The sequence below is a fragment of the Thamnophis sirtalis genome, unplaced genomic scaffold (assembly GCF_051295495.1).
Source record: "Thamnophis sirtalis isolate CommonGarterSnake01/CBP01778 unplaced genomic scaffold, rThaSir2_p1.2 scaffold_1, whole genome shotgun sequence".
Lineage (NCBI taxonomy): Eukaryota > Metazoa > Chordata > Lepidosauria > Squamata > Natricidae > Thamnophis > Thamnophis sirtalis.
This window is the reverse complement of record NW_028261381.1, coordinates 163,914,934-163,935,015: the sequence shown is the minus strand read 5'-3', so window position 1 is coordinate 163,935,015 and position 20,082 is coordinate 163,914,934. Positions and strand designations below refer to the sequence as shown.

Genomic DNA, 20,082 nt, shown 5'->3' with positions numbered 1-20,082 from the left:
CTTCTGCTGATCACTGACTGCCAGCAGTTTGGCAGATCAAATCTCACCAGGCTCCAGGTTGACTCATCCTTCCATCCTTCCGAGGTGGGTAAAATGAGGACCCAGATAGTTGGGGGCAATAGGCTGAATCTGTAAACCGCTTAGACAGGGCTGCGAAGCGGTACATAAGTCTAAGTGCTATTGCTGATATCCATTACATGATTCTGTTGTGTCAATCTGCTGTAAATCCAGACAGCAGTTGGACCGCAGCAAAAATTGAGTTTCCAGCATGCATGTGCTGCCCTCTAGCTGTTGTCCGGATTTGTGTAGCCTAGATGTGGTCACCTAAAATGTGTAAAGGGGATCAGAGTAATTCCTCTTGAGCACTTGGAAGGAAGTGCTATTTCCACCTTTTTTGGGAGGACCAAGATTGTTGAGGGCAATATGCTGACTCTGTAAACCGCTTAGAGCAGGGGTGTCAAACTCAAGGCCCGTGGGCCGGATCCAGCCCACAGGGTGCTCAGATCTGGCCCATGGGGCCGCCCTGGAAACAGTGAAGGACCGGCCTGCGGTACTTCTGCCAGCAAAAACGGAGCTCGGGAGGACCGCGAGTGGCCCTCCTGAGCTGATTTTGCTGGCAGACGGTTGCAGGAGGCCATCACAGCCATAAACGGAACTTGGGAGACCATTTTCGCTGGAAGAGCACTCGCCATCACAAGCGTCCCCGATATGAGTTGAGCTGGCCACACCCACCTTGTCCACACACCCCTGCACCCCTCCCCTCAAGGTCAAACATAACCCTGATGCGGCCCTCAATGAAATCGAGTTTGACACCCCTGGCTTAAGAGGCCCATAAAGCCCTGTGAAGTGGTATATAAGTCTAAGTGCTATTGCTATTATGGATGTGAAAGCATAATTGGAAATGTGGGGAAATGAAAGTACCTTATTTCAGCTCTTGTTATTGGTCCATCCAGCCTGGTATCAACTATTCTGATTGGTTGGAAATTAAGAAAGGGGAAATTCTGCGCAGAACTGGATGGGAACGGAGGAAAAACATCTGGTTGTTGGGAAGATAGTTTTATTTTTCCTTCAACGTCTCCTGATGTTACTTAGAAGAGGCAGGCTAAGTGCTCCAGGTGAGGTGGGGGCATTACAGGTAGTCCTCGACTTACAACGGTTCATTTAGTGACCACTCAAAGTCACAGCAGCACTGAAAAATGTGTTTTATGCCCGTTTTTCACACTTACCACCACTGGAGCATCGCCATGGTCACGTGATCAAAATTCGCCCACTTGGCAAGTAGCTCATATTTATGATGCTTGCCGTGTCCCAGGGGTCATGTGATCACCTTTTACGACCTTCTGACAAGCAAAGTCAATGGGGAAGCCAGATTCACTTTACAACTGTGTTACTAACTTAACAACTAGTGATTTACTTAACAACGGTGGCCAAAAAGGTCGTAAAATGGGGCAAAATTCAGTAAATAACACACTCGTTTAGCAACAGAAATGTGGGGCTAAGTTGTGGTCACAAGTCAAGGACTACCTGTATGCAAACCTCACCAAATCTAACGCCACTGAATTTCACTCGGGTTAATTAAAGCTCTACAAGCCAGATGTAGGAGCGTTGGGAAGATTCCAGTGATCTCTGGCTTGTTCAACAAACCATAGTTTAAAAAAATTCAAGCTTGGCATTGCGACCAACTCCAGTTGTAAAATATGATTTCCAGGTTTGGGGAATGGCTTCCTTTTTCTGGGCATACCAGGTTACATTTTGCAACCCACTCCCATGTGCCCATGTATCATTTAAATAGATCGTTCAGGATAGTGTGGATTTTTGTCTAAAGTGTGAAACCAATACTGCAATCTTTATTCTTTCCAGTTTCTGGAGGTAAGTTTGGGCATCAGGGAAAGTTCACACGATCTTTGTCTAACCCTTGTAACATTAAAGATCAGCTTCACTCTCTTTCTTTAAAAAAAAAAAAGGGATAAACACTTTTATGTTTTCCTATCCTTGCGGGGTGGAAGGGAAATGCAGCTTGGACAACCTCTTTTTTTGTTTTCCTTTGAAAAAAGTTTGAAAATACATACATTGCAGAATTCCTGGACTTTGCCAGAAATTGCCCAGCGATGGTTTTGGAAAAGAAGAGAAAAGAGGGTGAGGGAAAGACTACATCCAGTTCACTGGTCCTCCTGGTAATAATAATAGTTGGCTGAGTTCTGATCCTCAAGGGGGGCTGCGTTGCTCGCCACCCCAGCGTTGCCTTGGGGGCAATACTTGGGGTCGTAGATTTGGCGGCCCAAACCGAACACCTGCCCGCTCTGGTTGGCACCCTGGTTGGAGCCCATTTGGAGGGACATGGAGCTGTCATCGCATTTGTCTGTGCCCAGCTTGGAATCATAGATGTGCCGGCGGGTTCCTGGAGCCGTCATGCCCACCTGAATGGGAAGAGAAAATGGATCATGTTGTTTTTCTATATTCACAATAGCAATAGCACTTGAGACTTACATACCGCTTTACAGTGCTTTTACAGCCCTCTCTAAGCTGTTTACAGAATCAGCCTATTGCCCCCAACAATCTGGGTCCTCATTCTATCCACCTTGGAAGGATGGAAGGCTGAGTCAGCCTTGAGCCTGGTGGGATTGGAACTGCCAAATTGCAGGCAGCCGTCAGTCAGCAGAAGTTGCCTGCAGTACAGCAGTCTAACCACTGTGCCACCGCGGTTCATGGCAGACATTGAAATGAAATTTCGATGCGCTGTTCTCAAAAGAAGGAACGCCCCTCACCAAACAATGTCACCGTCGCAAGGATAACTACAGTGTAATAATATAATAGCAGCAGAATCCCAAAATGCGAACTTATACCAAAACCTATATATAAAAAAATCACAGCCCATTTTGAGTATATAGCGGAAAAAAGAGTTTTGAGAGTTAACAAGATATGGTATAAAGCTATTACAGGATCTAATTGTTCTGCTTCAGATACCACGAAGTCTCCTCCCAGAAGGCAACAAGGGAAACAGGTCATGGAGAGGATGTGCAAAGTCCCAGACAATACTACGGACCTCGATCAAGTCACACTTATATGCCATGTCCTGGATAGAAGGAAGTAAACTTCCAGTCATCTTTTCCACCATCCTCACCATTCTCTGCCCAGCCTTCCAGTCCAAAGCAGTAACACTTCCAAACCATGAATCAATCAATCAATCAATCAATCAATCAGATGGATGAATGAAATGAATGAATGAATGTTTATCACAACCAAAGATAAAAGGCAGAGGTGGGTTGCTCCCAGTTCGGCCCAGATCGGGCGAACCGGTAGTAGCGGCGGCGGGAGGCTCTGCCCACCTGCCCGGACGCTTCTTCGTATGCGCAAAAGCGTCGCGCGTGAGCAAATTGGTAGTAAAAAAAAAAATGGACACCCACCACTGGTAAAAGGTACAGTTGGAAACAGCTAAAACATCTCTCTCTATAAAAACGGCTGTGTGTGTGAATGTTCCAGCATAATTCTGGAACGCCTCAAGCAATTTCACCCAAATTTGGTGCACAGATGTTTTACTCTCTGGAAACAAATACTGTGGGGGTAGGATACCACTAAAACACCTCAATGTGTGTGTGTGTGTGTTCTGTAGATACAGTCTGCTGTGCCTTAAAATGGATTCTACTGTACTGCTGTAAAATGGCTTCTACTGGGCAGCTCAGTGGAGTTGCCATGGTAATGGCTTCACAGTACTCCACAAGGGGGCTCCCTCTGGTAAGGGGGGGAAAAATCCAACATTAGAAATTACGCTTGGTCCGGACATTCCCCCCCTATAAATAAATACCTGGGCAACACCGGGTTATTGGCTAGCAATTAAATAAAAGTTAACTAATATTGGTAATTGTAATGGTTGACACGAAAAATACGTCACAGCTACGAGAGATCTTTCATCAAGAGGAGATTGTATTTTATTTTGAACAGAAATGGCTGGCTTATCTGTAGTGCAAAGCCATAATATGGTTTGCTTTTGGCTTACAAGTGAACTCCTTGAGTGAAAAGATTGTGGTTTGTTATTAATGATTGGCAAAATGGTTGATTAGTCTACAAATTCCGGCCTGAGTGATGTCTGGGGTCAGATAACAAGCTTATTTCTGCCATGTTTTTATGTCTTCCCCAATTTTCCGAGTTACTGTCAACAGAAATGGAGAAAATGAAGAACTGACCCAATAAATGATAAATATGTTGTTAATCTGAAAAACAGACAATTGGGTTTGCGTATTGCATCAAGCCAAAATATGGTTTGTAAACTTTGGATTAGGATTCATTGCAATATGTGAGTTTACCTGACTGGCTCATCCAATAAACCATAATTAAATCATGACCTAAAGCATGAAATGACCAAGCTGAGATATTCTTGTCAAGGTTTACCAAAAGGGGGAAATTTGCTGATGCTGTATCTCTGCTGTAGGCATCGATCCTGCAAATAACTAGTGTATCTCTGGGGAAAACTCTTTTGGCTTGGAAGACTGAAACTCTTTATGAGAGTTTTCAAAAGTTAAAACAAAACAAAAAGTTAAAACAAAGATTTAAACACTTTGTAAGAGCTCTTACCTGGCTAGCACACTTATTGGTACCCATCTGCAAACTGATGGTGGAATGGTCCATTGGAGGTAATATCTGGTTCTTGGGATCATAGAGATGCCTCCTGGTCCCGTAGGCTGTCATTCCTGACTGGCTAGCACACTTATTAGTGCCCATCTGAAGAGAAACAGCAGCTTGATTAAGCCTTAACAGAATAACAGTCTTGGAATGGACCTTGGAGGTCTTCCAGTCCAACCCCCTATTCAAGCAGGAAGCCCTACCTACACCATTTCGGACAAATCTCTTAGAAACTCCTGGTGTTGGAGCATTCACAACTTCTGGAGGCAAGTTGTTCCACTGATTAATTATTCTAACTGTCAAGAAATGTCTCAGTAGTTCTAGGTTGCTTCTCTCCTTGATTAGTTTCCACCCATTGTTTCTTGTCCTGCCCTCAGGTGCTTTGAAGAATAGCCCATCTCCCTCTTCTTTATGGCAATCCCTGAGATACATTGCTATCATGTCACCTCTAGTTTTCTCCCCCATTAAACTAGATGTACCCAATTCCAGCAACCGTTCTTTATATGTTTTAGTCTCCAGTCCCCTAATCATCTTTTATTTTTTTTAAGTGAATTACTTTATTTTCCATTTTCATTTTCGTACAGTCACATATATACTGTGCACAACCGGGGCCATATAACATTAAACAATAAACACAGCCATTCCTCTTGTCAATAATACCCCCCAAAATAGAAACCCAATGTACCTCTTCGACCCTCCATACACCCTTTCTTTCGCCCCCCCTCCAACTTTCCATCTTCCCTCCATCATTCCCCTCTACCCTACTTCCCCTCCCACTCTACCACTCCTCTCTCCCGATACACTCCCTCCCTTCCTTCTCACCCTCCCTCCAATCCTCTCTCCCACCCTCTCTACCCTAATCATCTCCTAAGATGATTAGTCCCCTAATCATCTTTGTTGCTCTTCTCTGCACCTCTTCAGCTCCATTTTCTCTGGCAGACGTTGCAGGAAGCCGTCGCAGCCGAAAACGGAGTTCAGGAGCTTATTTTTGCTGGCAAAGGCACCACAGGCCAACACAGGCACCCCTGATACGAGTGATGTTGAGCTGGCCATGTTCACCCTAGCCATGCCCACCCTGGCCCCCTGAGGTCAAACACAACCATGATGTGGCCCTCAATGAAATTGAGTTTGACACTCCTGCAATAGAAGAAGTTCCCAAAACCAGGACTTCCTCATTGCACAGCTTAGTCTTTTGGCCATATGCTACATCCTCTTAGATTTCCCATGGTTTCTCAAGAGCCACAGTCACCAAACGTACCTGCAGACCGATGACGCAGTGTCCAGCCTTGAGTTTTTCATCATTAAAGGCTCTCTCCTGTTTCTCCGAATATTTCACTCCAATATCCATCCCACTTTCAATGCCTTTTGTTTTCGCCTGCAAGAAGAGGTAAAAAAAAAAAACCGAATTATTCCTGCACAAAAGTTTCTCCACAGTTCTCATGATAAAGAGCAACCTTAGATTTCAGCTACCGGTACATAAGCTGATGGAATCCCATACTCTGGTGAGTGTTTCTGTCAGCTCTTTACTAAACTGTTTTGTAAAAAGCACAGAACACTGGAGAACAGAAACACAGCTCTGGATAAATCAAACGCCTTGAAAGTCTTTGTAAAACTAGCACTCTTCCGGGGAAGATTCCCCACACGCAGGGATATCTGAAAGGGAGGGAGGTCATAAATACAATTGAGCAAACCCAGAGGCATTTCACGAGAAGAGTACTCCACTCCTCCACTCACAATAGAATACCTTATGCCACCAGGCTTGAAAATTTGGCCTTGGACAACCGAGAACCTGCAGTTTGACCTAAGCGTAGTACACAAAATTGTCTGCTACAATGTCCTAAACTGTCAATGACTGCTTCAGCTTCAATAATACACGGGCGAACAATAGATACCAACTCAAGGTAAACCACTCCAAACTTGATTGCAGAAAAAACGAATTCAGCAACAGAGTGGTCAACGCCTGGAATGCTCTACCTGACTCTGTTGTTACATCCTCTAACCCTCTCAGCTTCAACCTTAAACTCTACCGTGGACCTCACCCCTTTTCTAAGAGGTCTGTAAAAAGGGGGGGGGGGTGCATAAGCGCACCAGCGTGCCTAACGTCCCTGTCCTACTGTCCCCATTTATTCGTACCCATTTCCTGTGTCCATGTCCATGTTTATACTTATACCTGTTATCTCGTACAAGTTTGACAAACTCAATAAATAAATAAAGACCAGCTGGCTAGATCAAAGAACCAACTATATAGGAAGTATACTTTTATTGGAAGTGGCTTTAATGATAGTATCTTGTAAGTCTTATTATACTCCGTGTCCCACCCACCCCTCTTATACACATGCAAATTAGGGAGGTGTCCGTCTGATCTATTCATGCATGCTTTCTATTTGTTTTGGACTTAATCCAGGTTTTCCCTTCATCACTTTGGTAAGGACTCTGGCCCATCTCTGACAAAGTCATCTTTCTTACCCTTCATAATAAATTTCCAAACACAGAACTGGACCAAATTTGGCATGAGAGAATGTGGCAAAAGAAAGAACAAGTCTGAAAATAGGGCAGGGGCAGCCAATGGCTGTGGAGAAAACATCCATTAAAGAAATCCCCCAATGTACTTCTAGGAGACAAGCAATATACCAAATATTTGCATTTTTTATATTGCACTAAATCAGGAGTCCTCAAACTACGGCCCCTGGGTCGGATACGTTCATTGCACGTTTGTGTTGCTGCAGAGAGTCTCCCCCTTCAGGGTGTTTTCTTGTGGGTCGGAGGGGGCAGAAATTCCAACTTGGGGTCTGCTTTGGGTGAAGGCTGGAGGGAAGTGCCGCTGGTGGCGAAGAGCCAGAGAGCCTCGTTCCAGTGGGACTGCATCATGGCCTGGAACTGGCTGACCATCTCAACCTGCTGAGCCTCCAGGTGCCAGTACCTGGCCTTGCACTCCTGCAGGTCTTCCCTCTGCTTGGAAAGCCTATGCTTGTAGTCCTCAGTGAGGTACTTCTACTGAGCCTAATCCTAAGGAGCCCGGGCAGAGAAGGGTGAGTAGAGGCGGGCGAGGTGCCCCTCAATGTGAGTGACATTGAGTAGGACACGCCCACTCAGTAACATGACCACCTAGCTACGCCCACCCAGCCGGTCATTAGGCAGATCATATTGGTGGTCCGTGGGATTTAAAATTATGAATTTAGTGGTCCTGGAGGTCCAAAACGTTGATGACCACTATTCTAACTCACATTCAACACCAAAACAAAAACTCCCTACAGTAGCTCATTTGGGTTGAGGTTTTGCATTCACCTTCTCTGTCTCCTAAATTTATTTTCAGGTAGCTGTAGGGGGGAGAAAACAGAGGGCTACACTTGGAAAAATGAATTGGAATATAGGAGGAGTTAATAGCAACAGCACTTAGACTTATATACCTCTTCACAGTGCCTTACAGCCCTCTCTAAGCAGTTTAGAGTCAGCCTGTTGCCCCCAACAATCTGGGTCCTCATTTTACCAACCTCGGAAGGATGGAAGGCTGAGTCAGTCTTGAGCCTGGTGAGATTCGAACTGCCAAATTGCAGGCAGCCGGCAGTCAGCAGAAGTAGCCTGCAGTACTGCACTCTAACCACTGCACCACTGTGGCTCATATAGAGAGCAACTGCAATGTGGTTTGGGGGGAAGACGGGGGTGGGGGTGGGGTTGCACACATTGGTTGCAGGTTAGGAGCCCTAGTAACATAGTGGTTAAAATACACTATTGCAGGCAAAATCTATCCCCAGCCTGGAGCTCAATCCTGACGGGGCTACCAAGAGTTGCCCGAGCAATTCTGCATATATAGCAATAGCACTTAAGACTTACATATTGCTTTACAGCCCTCTCTAAGTGGTTTGCAGAGTCGCCCTATTGCCCCCCAAAATCTGGGTCCTCATTTTACCCAACTCAGAAGAATGCAAGGCTGAGTCAGCTTTGAGCCTGGTGAGATTCGAACTGCCAAATTGCAGTCAGCCGGCAGTCAGCAGAAGTAGCCTGCAGTACTGCCCTCTAACCACTGCGCCACCACAGCTCATTAAGCCTCCTCTCCTCTTGACCTGCCCTGGTCTCGATGCATCCACACAAGTACCTTTACAAACTCGGCATTCTGCCCACACGGTATTCAAATTACATCGTTGCTAATGACAGCAGCAGCCTTAACAGGCGAGCCAGTCACCTTAAGTAGCCATGCAGAGTTAAGGTGGAGAACTAGCAGTCTGCCCTCCATGGAGACAAGAGGATCTTTTCACTCACCATGCCCGCCAGAGCAAGGAGCGAAACCTGCACCTGAGTCATGTTCCCACTCTCGTACAGATCGTTGGCTTCAAACAGATCGACGGGTTTCAAGCCGTAGCTCAGCAGGGACTTGATGAAGTTGGAGAGGTTCTCCAGCTGTTGGAAGAAACAAAAAGGGACAGTTTACTTGGATGAGAAGCGGAACATTTCCAAAGGAAAAAACAACAACAAGGAAGTCTAGTTGCCTTTTGGAAAAAGTACTCTGGGGACAGCATAGACAAACGAAAATACTTATCTGCATAATGTGCAATTCAACTTTCGAATTAGCTACAAAATTCAAGGAAATCATAATAGATAATGGCTCTTAGCCTTGATGATAGAGGAACTGCCTCCGAAGGCCATCTGCTGGGAGATTATGGATTTCCTTGGGATAGTTGATAGTTCAGTGTGAAAACAGACTGCTGGACGAGTTCTTATGTTATCCATTAGTCCATAGCTTTGTTCTCATGTTCAGTAGAAATAGCAACAGCATTTTGGCTTAGAATAGAATAGAATAGAATAGAATAACAGAGTTGGAAGGACCTTGGAGGTCTTCTAGTCCAACCTCCTGCTCAGGCAGGAAACTACACCACTTCAGACAAATGGTTATCCAACGTCTTCTTAAAAACTTCCACTGTTGGGGCATTCACAACTTTTGGAGGCAAGTTGTCCCACTGATTAATTGTTCTAACAATTTCAGGAAATTTCTCCATAGTTCTAAGTTGCTTCTCTCCTTGATTAGTTTCCACCCATTGCTTCTTGTTCTACACTCAGGTGCTTTGGAGAATAGCTTGACTTCCTCTTCTTTGTGGCAACCCCTGAGATATTACAACACTGCTATCATGTCTCCCCTACTCCTTCTTTTCATTAAACTAGACGTACCCAGTTCCTGCAACCGTTCTTCATGTTTTAGCCTCCAGTCCCCTAATCATCTTTGTTGCTCTTCTCTGCACTCTTTTTAAAGTCTCAATATCTTTTTTTACATCGTGGTGACCAAAACTGAATGCTGTATTCCAAGTGTGGCCTTACCAAGACATTATAAAGTGGTATTAACACTTCACGTGATCTTGATTCTATCCCTGTTTATGCAGCTAACAGATTAACAGTAATAAGAGTTGGAAAGGACTTTGGAGGTCATCTAGTCCAACTCCTGCTCATGCAGGAGACCTGTACCAGGGATGTTAACTGCCAAACTGCCTTATATATTTATATATTGTACAGCACTCCTTGGGCAATTTACAATGTAAGCATTGTTTGCACATTCCTCTTAACAATCTGGGGCCTCATTTTACCAACCTCGGAAGGATGGAAGGCTGAATCAACCTTAAGCCCCATCAGGTTTGAGCTCCAGGCTGTGGATAGAGTTTGCTTGAAATAGTGTATTTTAACCACTGTGCCACTAGGGGTCCTAATGTGCAACCAATGTGGGCAATCCTCCCATCTCCCTCCCAAACCACAATGCAGTTGCTTTTTAGAGCAGAGTAGAGGAAAAGGATGCCGTGCTAGGAGGAGACTCTATGATGGGGGAACTGGACTTCAGAATTGAATGGGGGATTTCCGTTTAGGACCTTTGTGGCTCTTTGAGTGTTTAAGGTTGCCGACCCCTGTGCTATTGCTATAATATGCAGAATTGCTCAGGCAACTCTTGGTAGCTGTAATCAAGTAGGAAAGAATCCTCTAAAAACATAGGAAATGGTTCCAGATGGCAGGGAGAACTTCTGTCGGCAAGCAGAATGTGGCTGCATGGATCCTGATGGGGTCGCCTCTTCAGCCCAGCATGATGTTAAGGTGTGCAATACGTCAGCTGGAAGAGGCAGTGGTCTGAATTTACCATAGAGTTTCCAAATTAGAGCAAGTTAAAAACCTTTCATCTGCAAAGGAAATTAATTATACCATAATACATATACTGACAGCAGCAACAACGTACGCTCAAAATTGGAAATTAGACAGCATACCTTCCAAAAACATGATAATTCCAAAAAATAATGGACTGTGCAGAAATGGTCAAATTAACTTTTAAACTGCAAGATGAAGAAGATAAAAAAAATACCATACAGTATGGGATAAATGGTATTATTGGCTAGAGAACAGGAATAACGAATGAAAGTAGAATATATACAGGTGAAACTCAAAAAATTAGAATATGGTGCAAAAGTTCATTTATTTCAGTAATGCAACTTAAAGGTGAAACTAATATATGAGATAGACTCATTACATGCAAAGCAAGATAGTTCATGCTGTGATTTGTTATAATTGTGATGATTATGGCTTACAGCTCATGAAAACCCCAAATCCACAATCTCAGAAAATTAGAATATTGTGAAAAGGTGCAATATTCTAGGCTCAAAATGTCCCACTCTAATCAGCTAATTAAGCCATAACACCTGCAAAGGGTTCCTGAGCCTTTAAATGGTCTCTCAGTCTGGTTCAGTAGGAATCACAATCATGGGAAAGACTGCTGACCTGACAGTTGTGCAGAAAATCATCATTGACGCCCTCCATAAGGAGAGAAAGCCTCAAAAGGTAATTGCAAAAGAAGTTGGATGTTCCCAAAGTGCTCTATAAAAGCACGTTAATAGAAAGTTATGTGGAAGGGAAAAGTGTGGAAGAAAAAGCAGCAGGGATGACCGCAGCCTGGAGAGGATTGTCAGGAAAAGGCCATTCAAAAGTGTTAGGGACTTTCACAAGGAGTGGACTGAGGCTGGAGTCAGTGTATCAAGAGCCACCACACACAGACGGATCCTGGACATGGGCTTCAAATGTCGTATTCCTCTTGTCAAGCCGCTCCTGAACAACAAACAACATCAGAAGCATGTTACCTGGGCTAAAGAAAAACAGATCTGGTCCGTTGGGCAGTGGTCCAAAGTCCTCTTTTCTGATGAGAGCAACTTTTGCATCTCATTTGGAAACCAAGGACCCAGAGTATGGAGGAAAAATGGAGAGGCACACACTGCAAGATGCTTGAAGTCCAGTGTGAAGTTTCCACAGTCTGTGTTGATTTGGGGAGCCATGTCATCTGCTAGTGTTGGTCCACTGTGCTTCATTAAGTCCAGGGTCAACACAGCCGTCTACCAGAAGATTTTTGGAGCACTTTTTTTTTTTTTTTTTTTGGAGCACTTCATGTTTCCTTCCACAGATGAGCTTTATGGGGATGCTGACTTCATTTTCCAGCAGGACCTGGCACCTGCCCACACTGCCAAAAGCACCAAAACCTGGTTCAATGACCTTAGGGATTACTGTGCTTGATTGGCCAGCAAACGCATCTGACCTGAACCCCATAGAGAATCTATGGGGCATTGCCAAGAGAAAGATGAGAGACATGAGACGGAACAATGCAGAAGAGCTGAAGGCCGCTATTGAAGCATCCTGGTCTTCCATAACACCTCAGCAGTACCACAGGCTGATAGCTTCCATGCCACACCGCATTGAGGCAGTAATTGCTGCAAAAGGGGCCCAAACCAAGTACTGAGTACATATGCATGCTTATACTTTTCAGAGGTCCGATATTGTTCTATGTACAATTCTTATTTTATTGATTGCATGTAATATTCTAATTTTCTGAGAGTGTGGATTTGGGGTTTTCATGAGCTGTGAGCCATAATCATCACGATTATGACAAATCACGGCTTGAACTATCTTGCTTTGCATATGAGTATCTCATATATTATTTTCACTTCTTAAGTTGCATTACTGAAATAAATGAACTTTTTGCACGATATTCTAATTTTTTGAATTTCACCTGTATAGATAGATAGATAGATAGATAGATAGATAGATAGATAGATAGATAGATAGATAGATAGATAGATAGATAGATAGATAGATATAGAAATACAAACATAGATAGATAGATAGATAGATAGATAGATAGATAGATAGATAGATAGATAGATAGATAGATAGATAGATAGATAGAAATAGAAATAGAAATAGAAATAGATGGATGGATGGATGGATGGATGGATGGATGGATGGATGGATGGATGGATGTAATATTAGGAATGGGAAGAATGGATGTAGAATGTGGTTTTTATGTTTTGTTTTGTAAAAAGCTTAATAAAAATTATTTAAAAAATAAAATAAAAACCTTGGCTGTATCAATTTGCTACTTCTGAATGTGCAGGGTGTACACTGCGTTCCTTTTTTCTCCCCCAAGGCAACTACCCCCAAGGAAACAAATAAGGATTAACCATTGGGTAAAAAAGAGGTTTAGAATTCAGTGGCTGTATCACAACCTTCCCTGACCTGGCACCCACAGAATTGTTGAAAGCATCCCCAGAATCCTTAGCAGCTCTGCAGTCCCAAAACAATGCAGCACACCTGTTTGGAGAAAGCCGCTGTATCACCTTCCACTAAAGCTGATCTCATTCAACCAAACAAATAGTCAAAAACAAATGTCTAGCTTGGTGGGAAAACGCCCATTAAAAAACCCAGAAGGCTGCCAGACCATTGAACAAGGTTTTCAAAAGTTGGATTTCAACATTCTCAGGAACTACCGTATTTCTCAGAGTATAAGACGGACCTTTTTCCCCCCCAAAAGAGGGGGAAAATCTGGGTACACCTTATACACTGAATACAGCACTTTTGGTGTTCAAAACCCTTGCCCCCTTCGCAAAAATGGACATGCATAGGCTTTGCGAGGTTTGTAGAGTGCTCCTGGGGGCTGGGGAGGGCAAAAACAAGTGACAAATGGGCCGTTTTTTGCTCATTTTTGCCCCCCCTCAGCCCCCAGGAGCACGCTACAAACCTCCCAAAGCCTAAACATGCCCTGTTTTTTTTGCAAAAGAATAGGCCCATTTTCATCCACAAAAATGAGGCGTGCAGAGGGTTTGGGAGGCCTGCAGAGTGCAAAAACTTTTTTTTTAATTTACCTCTTCAAAATCTTGGTGCGTCTTATACTCTGGTGCATCTTATAGTCCGAAAAATACGGTAATCCTGGTCCCTCCGTGACCAGCAAAACCAGCTGGGCAGACCAGTTCAGCCCACGCCCAGACATTCCCTTTCGGCTCTTGCTTGCAAAATAGCACAGGAACCACAGAGCCACACAGTAATCTTAAAAAGATTTGGCAGGGACACTGCCTCCCAAAATACAGCTTTCCTTCTCCGACAGGCCAAATTCAAGGATCTAAGCAACTTGGCTGACCCAATCTACAAATACAACCAGTTCAGAGTTCTCTTTCTAGTCCAATTGCCTGCAAATTTTCAAGCACAGCATGAAGGCTGAATTGGACCTTCCCCATTCCTGGTTTCCAGGGTTTGGTTATTCAGTGATAGACTGCACCTACTCTTGGAAGTTCCATTTAGAATTAACTATAGGTAGTCCTCGACTTACACCCACATTTGCTCACCGTTACAACGGCACTGAAAAAGGTGACTTGGGACCAGTCCTCGCACTTACAACCGTTGCAGCATCTCTCCAGGTTCACGGGACTCAAATTTGGCCACTTGGAAACTAGCCTGAATTTATGATGGCTGAAGTGTCCCAGGATCATGAGAAGATCGCTATTTGCTTAATGGCCACATGATTCAATTAACAATTGCAGTGTTTTGCTTACCAATCCTGGCATGAATGGTTGTTAAATGTTCTGACCTAGGCTTCCCAAGAGCATGAAGCAGACTCCTCGTCCTGATAAAACCTCTTTGTTCCATGTGGGAAGGGCCACTCACTGTCTACCTGTGCCTTTACTCCCGAGTCGGCCCTTGTTCCTTAGCTGTTCCTTTCTCCTGGCAGCTCTGCACATGTGCGCATCAGGAACAGGCTCCAGCTGTTCTTCTGCCTCACTAATCTCCGACTCTGAAGGCAGCTGATAACTGTTGGACGGCCCTGGTTCCCTCTCTGCCTGTGACGCAGAGCCCTCATCAGAGCCTTCCCCAGACTCCAGGACTGGCCCATGTTTCTCCCCAACCTCCTCATTATCTGAGCCTGCCGCCAACTCCGCTGGCTGCTGACGGGCCTCAACACTTCCTTTAATAGGCAACTCAAAAACCATGAGAAGCTGGAATCTCCTTGGAAGCCAGCTTCATCAGGCAGTCTCTATTACATCCCAGGACTCTTTAATGTAAGTCAGCATCACATTACATTGCATTACATTACATGTGCAAACACAGAGAAACATGTTCGGACTCAACACATGGTTGCTTAATTGTGGCTTGCATCCCATTTTTAAAAAATAAAATTATCATTGCAATTTAATTTCCCATCATTGCAGGCACGTATTTTACCTGATGCCAGTTGAGAGAGGAGGTGTTGATTTTTCTTATTGAACCGGGCTGTAGTTTGTTTATTAATCTGGAGAGTAAAAAACACATCTTCAGTTAGATTTAATGCAGTTTTTAAATTCACTTGCCATTATCACAATGGGACTGAAAAACCATGTTTGCCCGTAACGTCTGTAGAATGAATTATTTCCAAGGTATGCGCGAGCTGGAAGGCAAATCTATGTTCCAAAATCCAAATTTCACTCCCAAATTTTACAAGCAGGAATGAAGAAATGAGAGGAAAGCGCACAAAAGTGACATTATATATACACTATATTGCCAAAAGTATTCACTCACCCATCCAAATAATCACAATCCGGTGTTCCAATCACTTCCATGGCCACAGGGGTATAAAATCAAGTACCTAGGCATGCAGACTGGTGAAAGAATGGGTCGCTCTCAGGAGCTCAATTACCTCCAATAGACCGATTAGATCCCACAGATTAGGCCTCCTCCGAATCCCATCCGCCGGCCAATGCCGGCTGGCGACTACCCGGAGGAGAGCCTTCTCTGTGGCTGCTCCGACCCTCTGGAACGAGCTCCCCGTGGAGATTCGAACCTTCACCACCCTCCAGGCCTTCCGCAAAGCCCTTAAAACCTGGCTGTTCCGACAGGCCTGGGGCTAAAAAGCTGTTGCCCCCCGCCTCGAATGGTATGACTGTTGTGTGTTTTAAATTATGTATTGTTATGTCTCGTCTTTTTATTTCTGACTGTACCCCCCTTCCCTGATTTGAATTGTGAGCCGCCCTAAGTCCCCTTTGGGGAAAAGGGCGGCATATAAATGTAATCAAATCAAATCAGTGAATCCCAGCGTGGAACTGTGATAGGATGCCACCTGTGCAACAAATCCAGTCGTGAAATTTCCTCGCTCCTAAATATTCCACAGTCAACTGTCAGCTGTATTATAAGAACGTGGAAGTGTTTGGGAACGACAGCAACTCATCCACCAAGTGGTAGGCCACGTAAACTCGTCCAACATCAGTGTGTGGCCTCACAAATGCGCTTCTGGAAGAATGGTCAAAAATTCCCATAAACACCTTAACCCTAACCCTGAACCTTGTGGACAGCCTTCCCAGAAGAGTTGAAGCTGTTATAGCTGCAGAGGGTGGACCGACGTCATATCGAACCCTATGGATTAGGAATGGGAGGTCACTTACAGTAAGTTCATGTGCGAGTAAAGGCAGGTGAGCGAATACTTTGGGCAATATAGTATAGGTCAGTGATGGCGAACCCTTTTTTCTTCGGATGCTGAAAGCGCATTTGTGCCAACACCCACAGCGCAATGCCTCCCACAGCTCCCCCACATGCACCCACAACCCCCCACCTGGGGTGCCAGACTCCCCCACCCCGTTTTGGTGCTAGTAGGCCTCCCTGAAGTCTCCTGGAACCAAAATCAGGGTGCAGGGGGGGCGCCCACCCCCCCACACATGCGCACACGTCTCCCAGCAGAGACCAGAAAATCAGCTGGCCGGCAGGAAACATACGCGCATGCGCAGTGGAGCTGACCTGGGCGATGGCTCGCATGCCCCCAGAGATGGCACATGTGCCACAGTTTAGCCATCCAGGTAAGAAAAAGTACAAAAATGTGCACCTTTGCAGAAAGATACGTATGCTTCTGTACAAAAAATAAATAAGCAAATTGGCGCAGCGATGGGACGAAGCCAAGTGAAAGCCGATGAGAGTGGAAAAAAGAAAAAAGAAATGAAGCAACACCAGAAACAAAAACAAAACAAAACCATTAGGCTCTGTAAATTATTTTTGCCTCATAGGAAACATGATGTCTTTCACCATCTCATAATCCAATGCCACACAAGCTTTTAAGCATTCCAGGCCTCTCCCTGTCTCCATAAACCATTTTTGGAGCTCCCTGGCTCTTCCCAAAAAGAATATAACTTCTTATCACACATCTTGGAAGACGTTATGGGATAAGAGCAGGAACGATGCTTCAAAGTACAAGTTTCTCTTCATCGGCCTACTTACTCGCAAAGTATGACGCCATCTTTCAGCCCCTTCTGGAAATCGGGGCCAATCTGCCTCCCAGTGAGGTTTTCTATCCATACCCTTAATTCTGCTTCTTTCTGTGGGTCGTATTTCTGGGCAAGCTGAAAAGAGAAACAGATTCGGTTTGAAAAGAAAGCTTTATCCATGAACCTGGGAATGTGTTACAGGTAATCCTCGAATATTGAGTGCAATATTTCTGTTGTTGAGCAAGACAGTTGTTAAATGAGTTTTTTGGCTTCTCTTGTCGCTGTTCTTAAAGGATTCACTACAATTGTCAAGTCAACAACACAACTGTTAAACAAATCTGACTTTGCTTGTCAGATGGTCACAAAAGGTGATCACGTGGCATCCATCTTAAATATGAGCCGGTTGCCAAGAATATGAATTTTGCTCATGTGACCATGAGGCTGCTGCAATGGTCTTAAATATGAAAAACGGCAGTGAGTCATTTTTTTCAGTACGACTGTAACTTTGAACAGTCACTAAATGAATTGTTGTAAGTCAAGGACCACTTGTAATTCATCTTGATGACTTGTCGAGCTATGGATGGCAAGGATAGTGGGATTAGGAAGAAGAAGCAACTGAGAAGATTCATACCACCTGAGAGTAAGGAATTAGAATCTTGACTTATGACCAGTCACTTTGCGACTATTCAAAGTTATGCCAGACCTCCCCAGGTGAATCTATGACCCAGATTCAAAGTTTTTTTTTTTAAATAAAATTTTTATTTTCAGACAAACACAAACACACAAAACATATAACATAAAAGCCTCTTCAATTACACACAGTGTGTCGATTGGTTACAAAGTCTTTCTGTGTCCTTTCCATGATCCTCACTAGAATTTTATCAAAATTCACATATTGACAATCAGGATATCTTTGTATACATTGTTATTTATGCTTCCTCCTATTCTAAGTCATTCAATCATTTTGGCACTGATAACATTCTCTAATAGTTTCCAATTCCATGTTTTTTCCCCATTATTAGTATCATCAATCTAATATACATGTATACAAATTGTTATAATTATTAAACATCCATTAAGCCCAGCTATTATTACATCATTTCAACATAAGGCATATTAAATTTGAAGTAAATTTATATCATAACATTTTATTACATTATCCTGAAATCATTGTCTTTCTAATCTATTCTATATAGAATTGTTTATCTTTTATAAAAAGGCTTTTCAACATCATCTCCATAATCCTCACTTACAGTTTGTATAAGATTTCATATTATCAATCTAGTATATATAAATGCTTTGTTATCATTATTAATCATTTATTTGACTACGGCTGTTATTACGTTGTACGTTGCACTCAAAATTTAACTATATTTAACTAAATTTATTGTGACATCGTTTTAGCATTGATAACATTAATAATTTTCAATTCCATGGTTTTTCCCCCAAAGTTCTGATCGTGACCCGTCAAAACCGCGCTCGACTAAGCCGCGCCCGATTAAACCGCGTCGCTGATGTCATCAACAGGGCGACAACAGCCAGCGCGGAGAAAGAAGGGCGCTTTAAATAGCGCTTTGAAAGCAAGCCGATTCAACTTAAGGTAAGGGTTAGCTTTAGGGTTAGGTTTAGGGTTAGGGTTAGGTTTAGGGTTAGGTTAAGGGTTAGGGTTAGGGTTAGGTTAAGGGTTAGGTTTAGGATTAGGTTCAGGGGGGTTAGGTTTAGGGGTTAATTTTAGGTTTAGGGTTTACAGCGTGCTTCTGTCTCCGCGCTGTTGTCGCCCTGTTGATGACATCAGCGACGCGGTTTAGTCGGGCGCGGTTTTGTGGTGGAACCGTTCTGATGACTATCCCCCACTTGCCGTCATGTGGTTGCATTTTGGACATTAGCAATTGGCCTACATTTATTGTTTGCAGCATCCTAATTGACTGCAATTCATGGGTATCTTTTGCCAGAAACCAACATTTATTTCTGGTATTCGGCAAAAAACGCCTACTGCAGACAATGGCTTAGCTTAACAACCGCTTTTTGTTCAACAACTACAGACTTTGCTTAATGACTGCCGGAAAAAAAAAAGATTGTAAAATTGGGCGTGGTCATACGGTTGCTATCGTAGCAACCAGTGCAACCTCTGAGTGTAATTCCAGGCTCAATTATGGACGTTAAGTCAAGGAACACTTGTAGATGGGACTTTACATCACAAAGATTTTAAAAAGGGGGCCTACAATAATTTTCATAAGGATATATGTGAATGTCAGGTACTAAACAGCGTGCACAATTCACCTGGGGTAAAAGGGTTCTCAATTTATAGTAAATTCAGACGCAGATCTATATTTATATATGAGGACTATTCCAGTGTAAATTGGATTCATCAATTGCAACTGCTAAGCCCAAACATGTAAGTGGAACTCTCTTAGTAGACTGTAGGAATGCTGTAGATGTAATATGCCTTAATCTGACAAAGCATTCCATGATATTCTGATTGGTGCAGATGTGGCCTGGTTAGATATATATATAGCTCACCCATACACCATTCAAAGAGTACAAATCAATAATTCCTTACCAAATGGGAAGGAGGAACTGAGTGAAACCTTGACCCATTAGCTTCAACATCTACATTAATTACAGTACTTGGATGAAGAAGTGAAGGAACTCAAGTCTTATCAAATTTGTAGGTTATACAAAATTAGGGGGCTTAACAAGCACCCTAAAACAGAGGTCCCCAATCCCCGGTCCATGGCATGCCAGCAACTGGGCCACACAAACAAGTGAAGCCCCATCCACAGAATGCAGGCAACATATAAAACCACGCCTTTTCCAGTCCACGGATAAACCTTTCTCCATGGAACCAGTCCCTGGTGCCCAAAAGGTGGGTCCCTGCCCCAGAAGTTAAATCAAGGAGAAAAATCTATTCATGTTGTCACTAAGAATCAACAATGACTGGAAGACATAGAATCAATTAATC

The 20,082-nt window shown here is 43.7% G+C and overlaps 1 protein-coding gene across 1 annotated transcript in view; it reads right to left on the bottom strand.

Moving 5' to 3' along the window:
* The window catches only part of CNN2 (calponin 2), a 45,564-nt gene continuing 25,482 nt past the window's right edge, over window positions 1–20,082 (bottom strand). The window contains exons 2-7 of the mRNA XM_087702506.1: window positions 17,134–17,255; window positions 15,118–15,184; window positions 8,875–9,012; window positions 5,876–5,992; window positions 4,570–4,716; window positions 1–2,417 (exon numbers count right to left, since the gene is read on the bottom strand). Coding sequence (XP_087558632.1) covers window positions 2,160–2,417; window positions 4,570–4,716; window positions 5,876–5,992; window positions 8,875–9,012; window positions 15,118–15,184; window positions 17,134–17,255 — 849 coding nt within the window. The 3' untranslated portion in view covers window positions 1–2,159. The remainder of the gene's footprint in view (window positions 2,418–4,569; window positions 4,717–5,875; window positions 5,993–8,874; window positions 9,013–15,117; window positions 15,185–17,133; window positions 17,256–20,082) is intronic.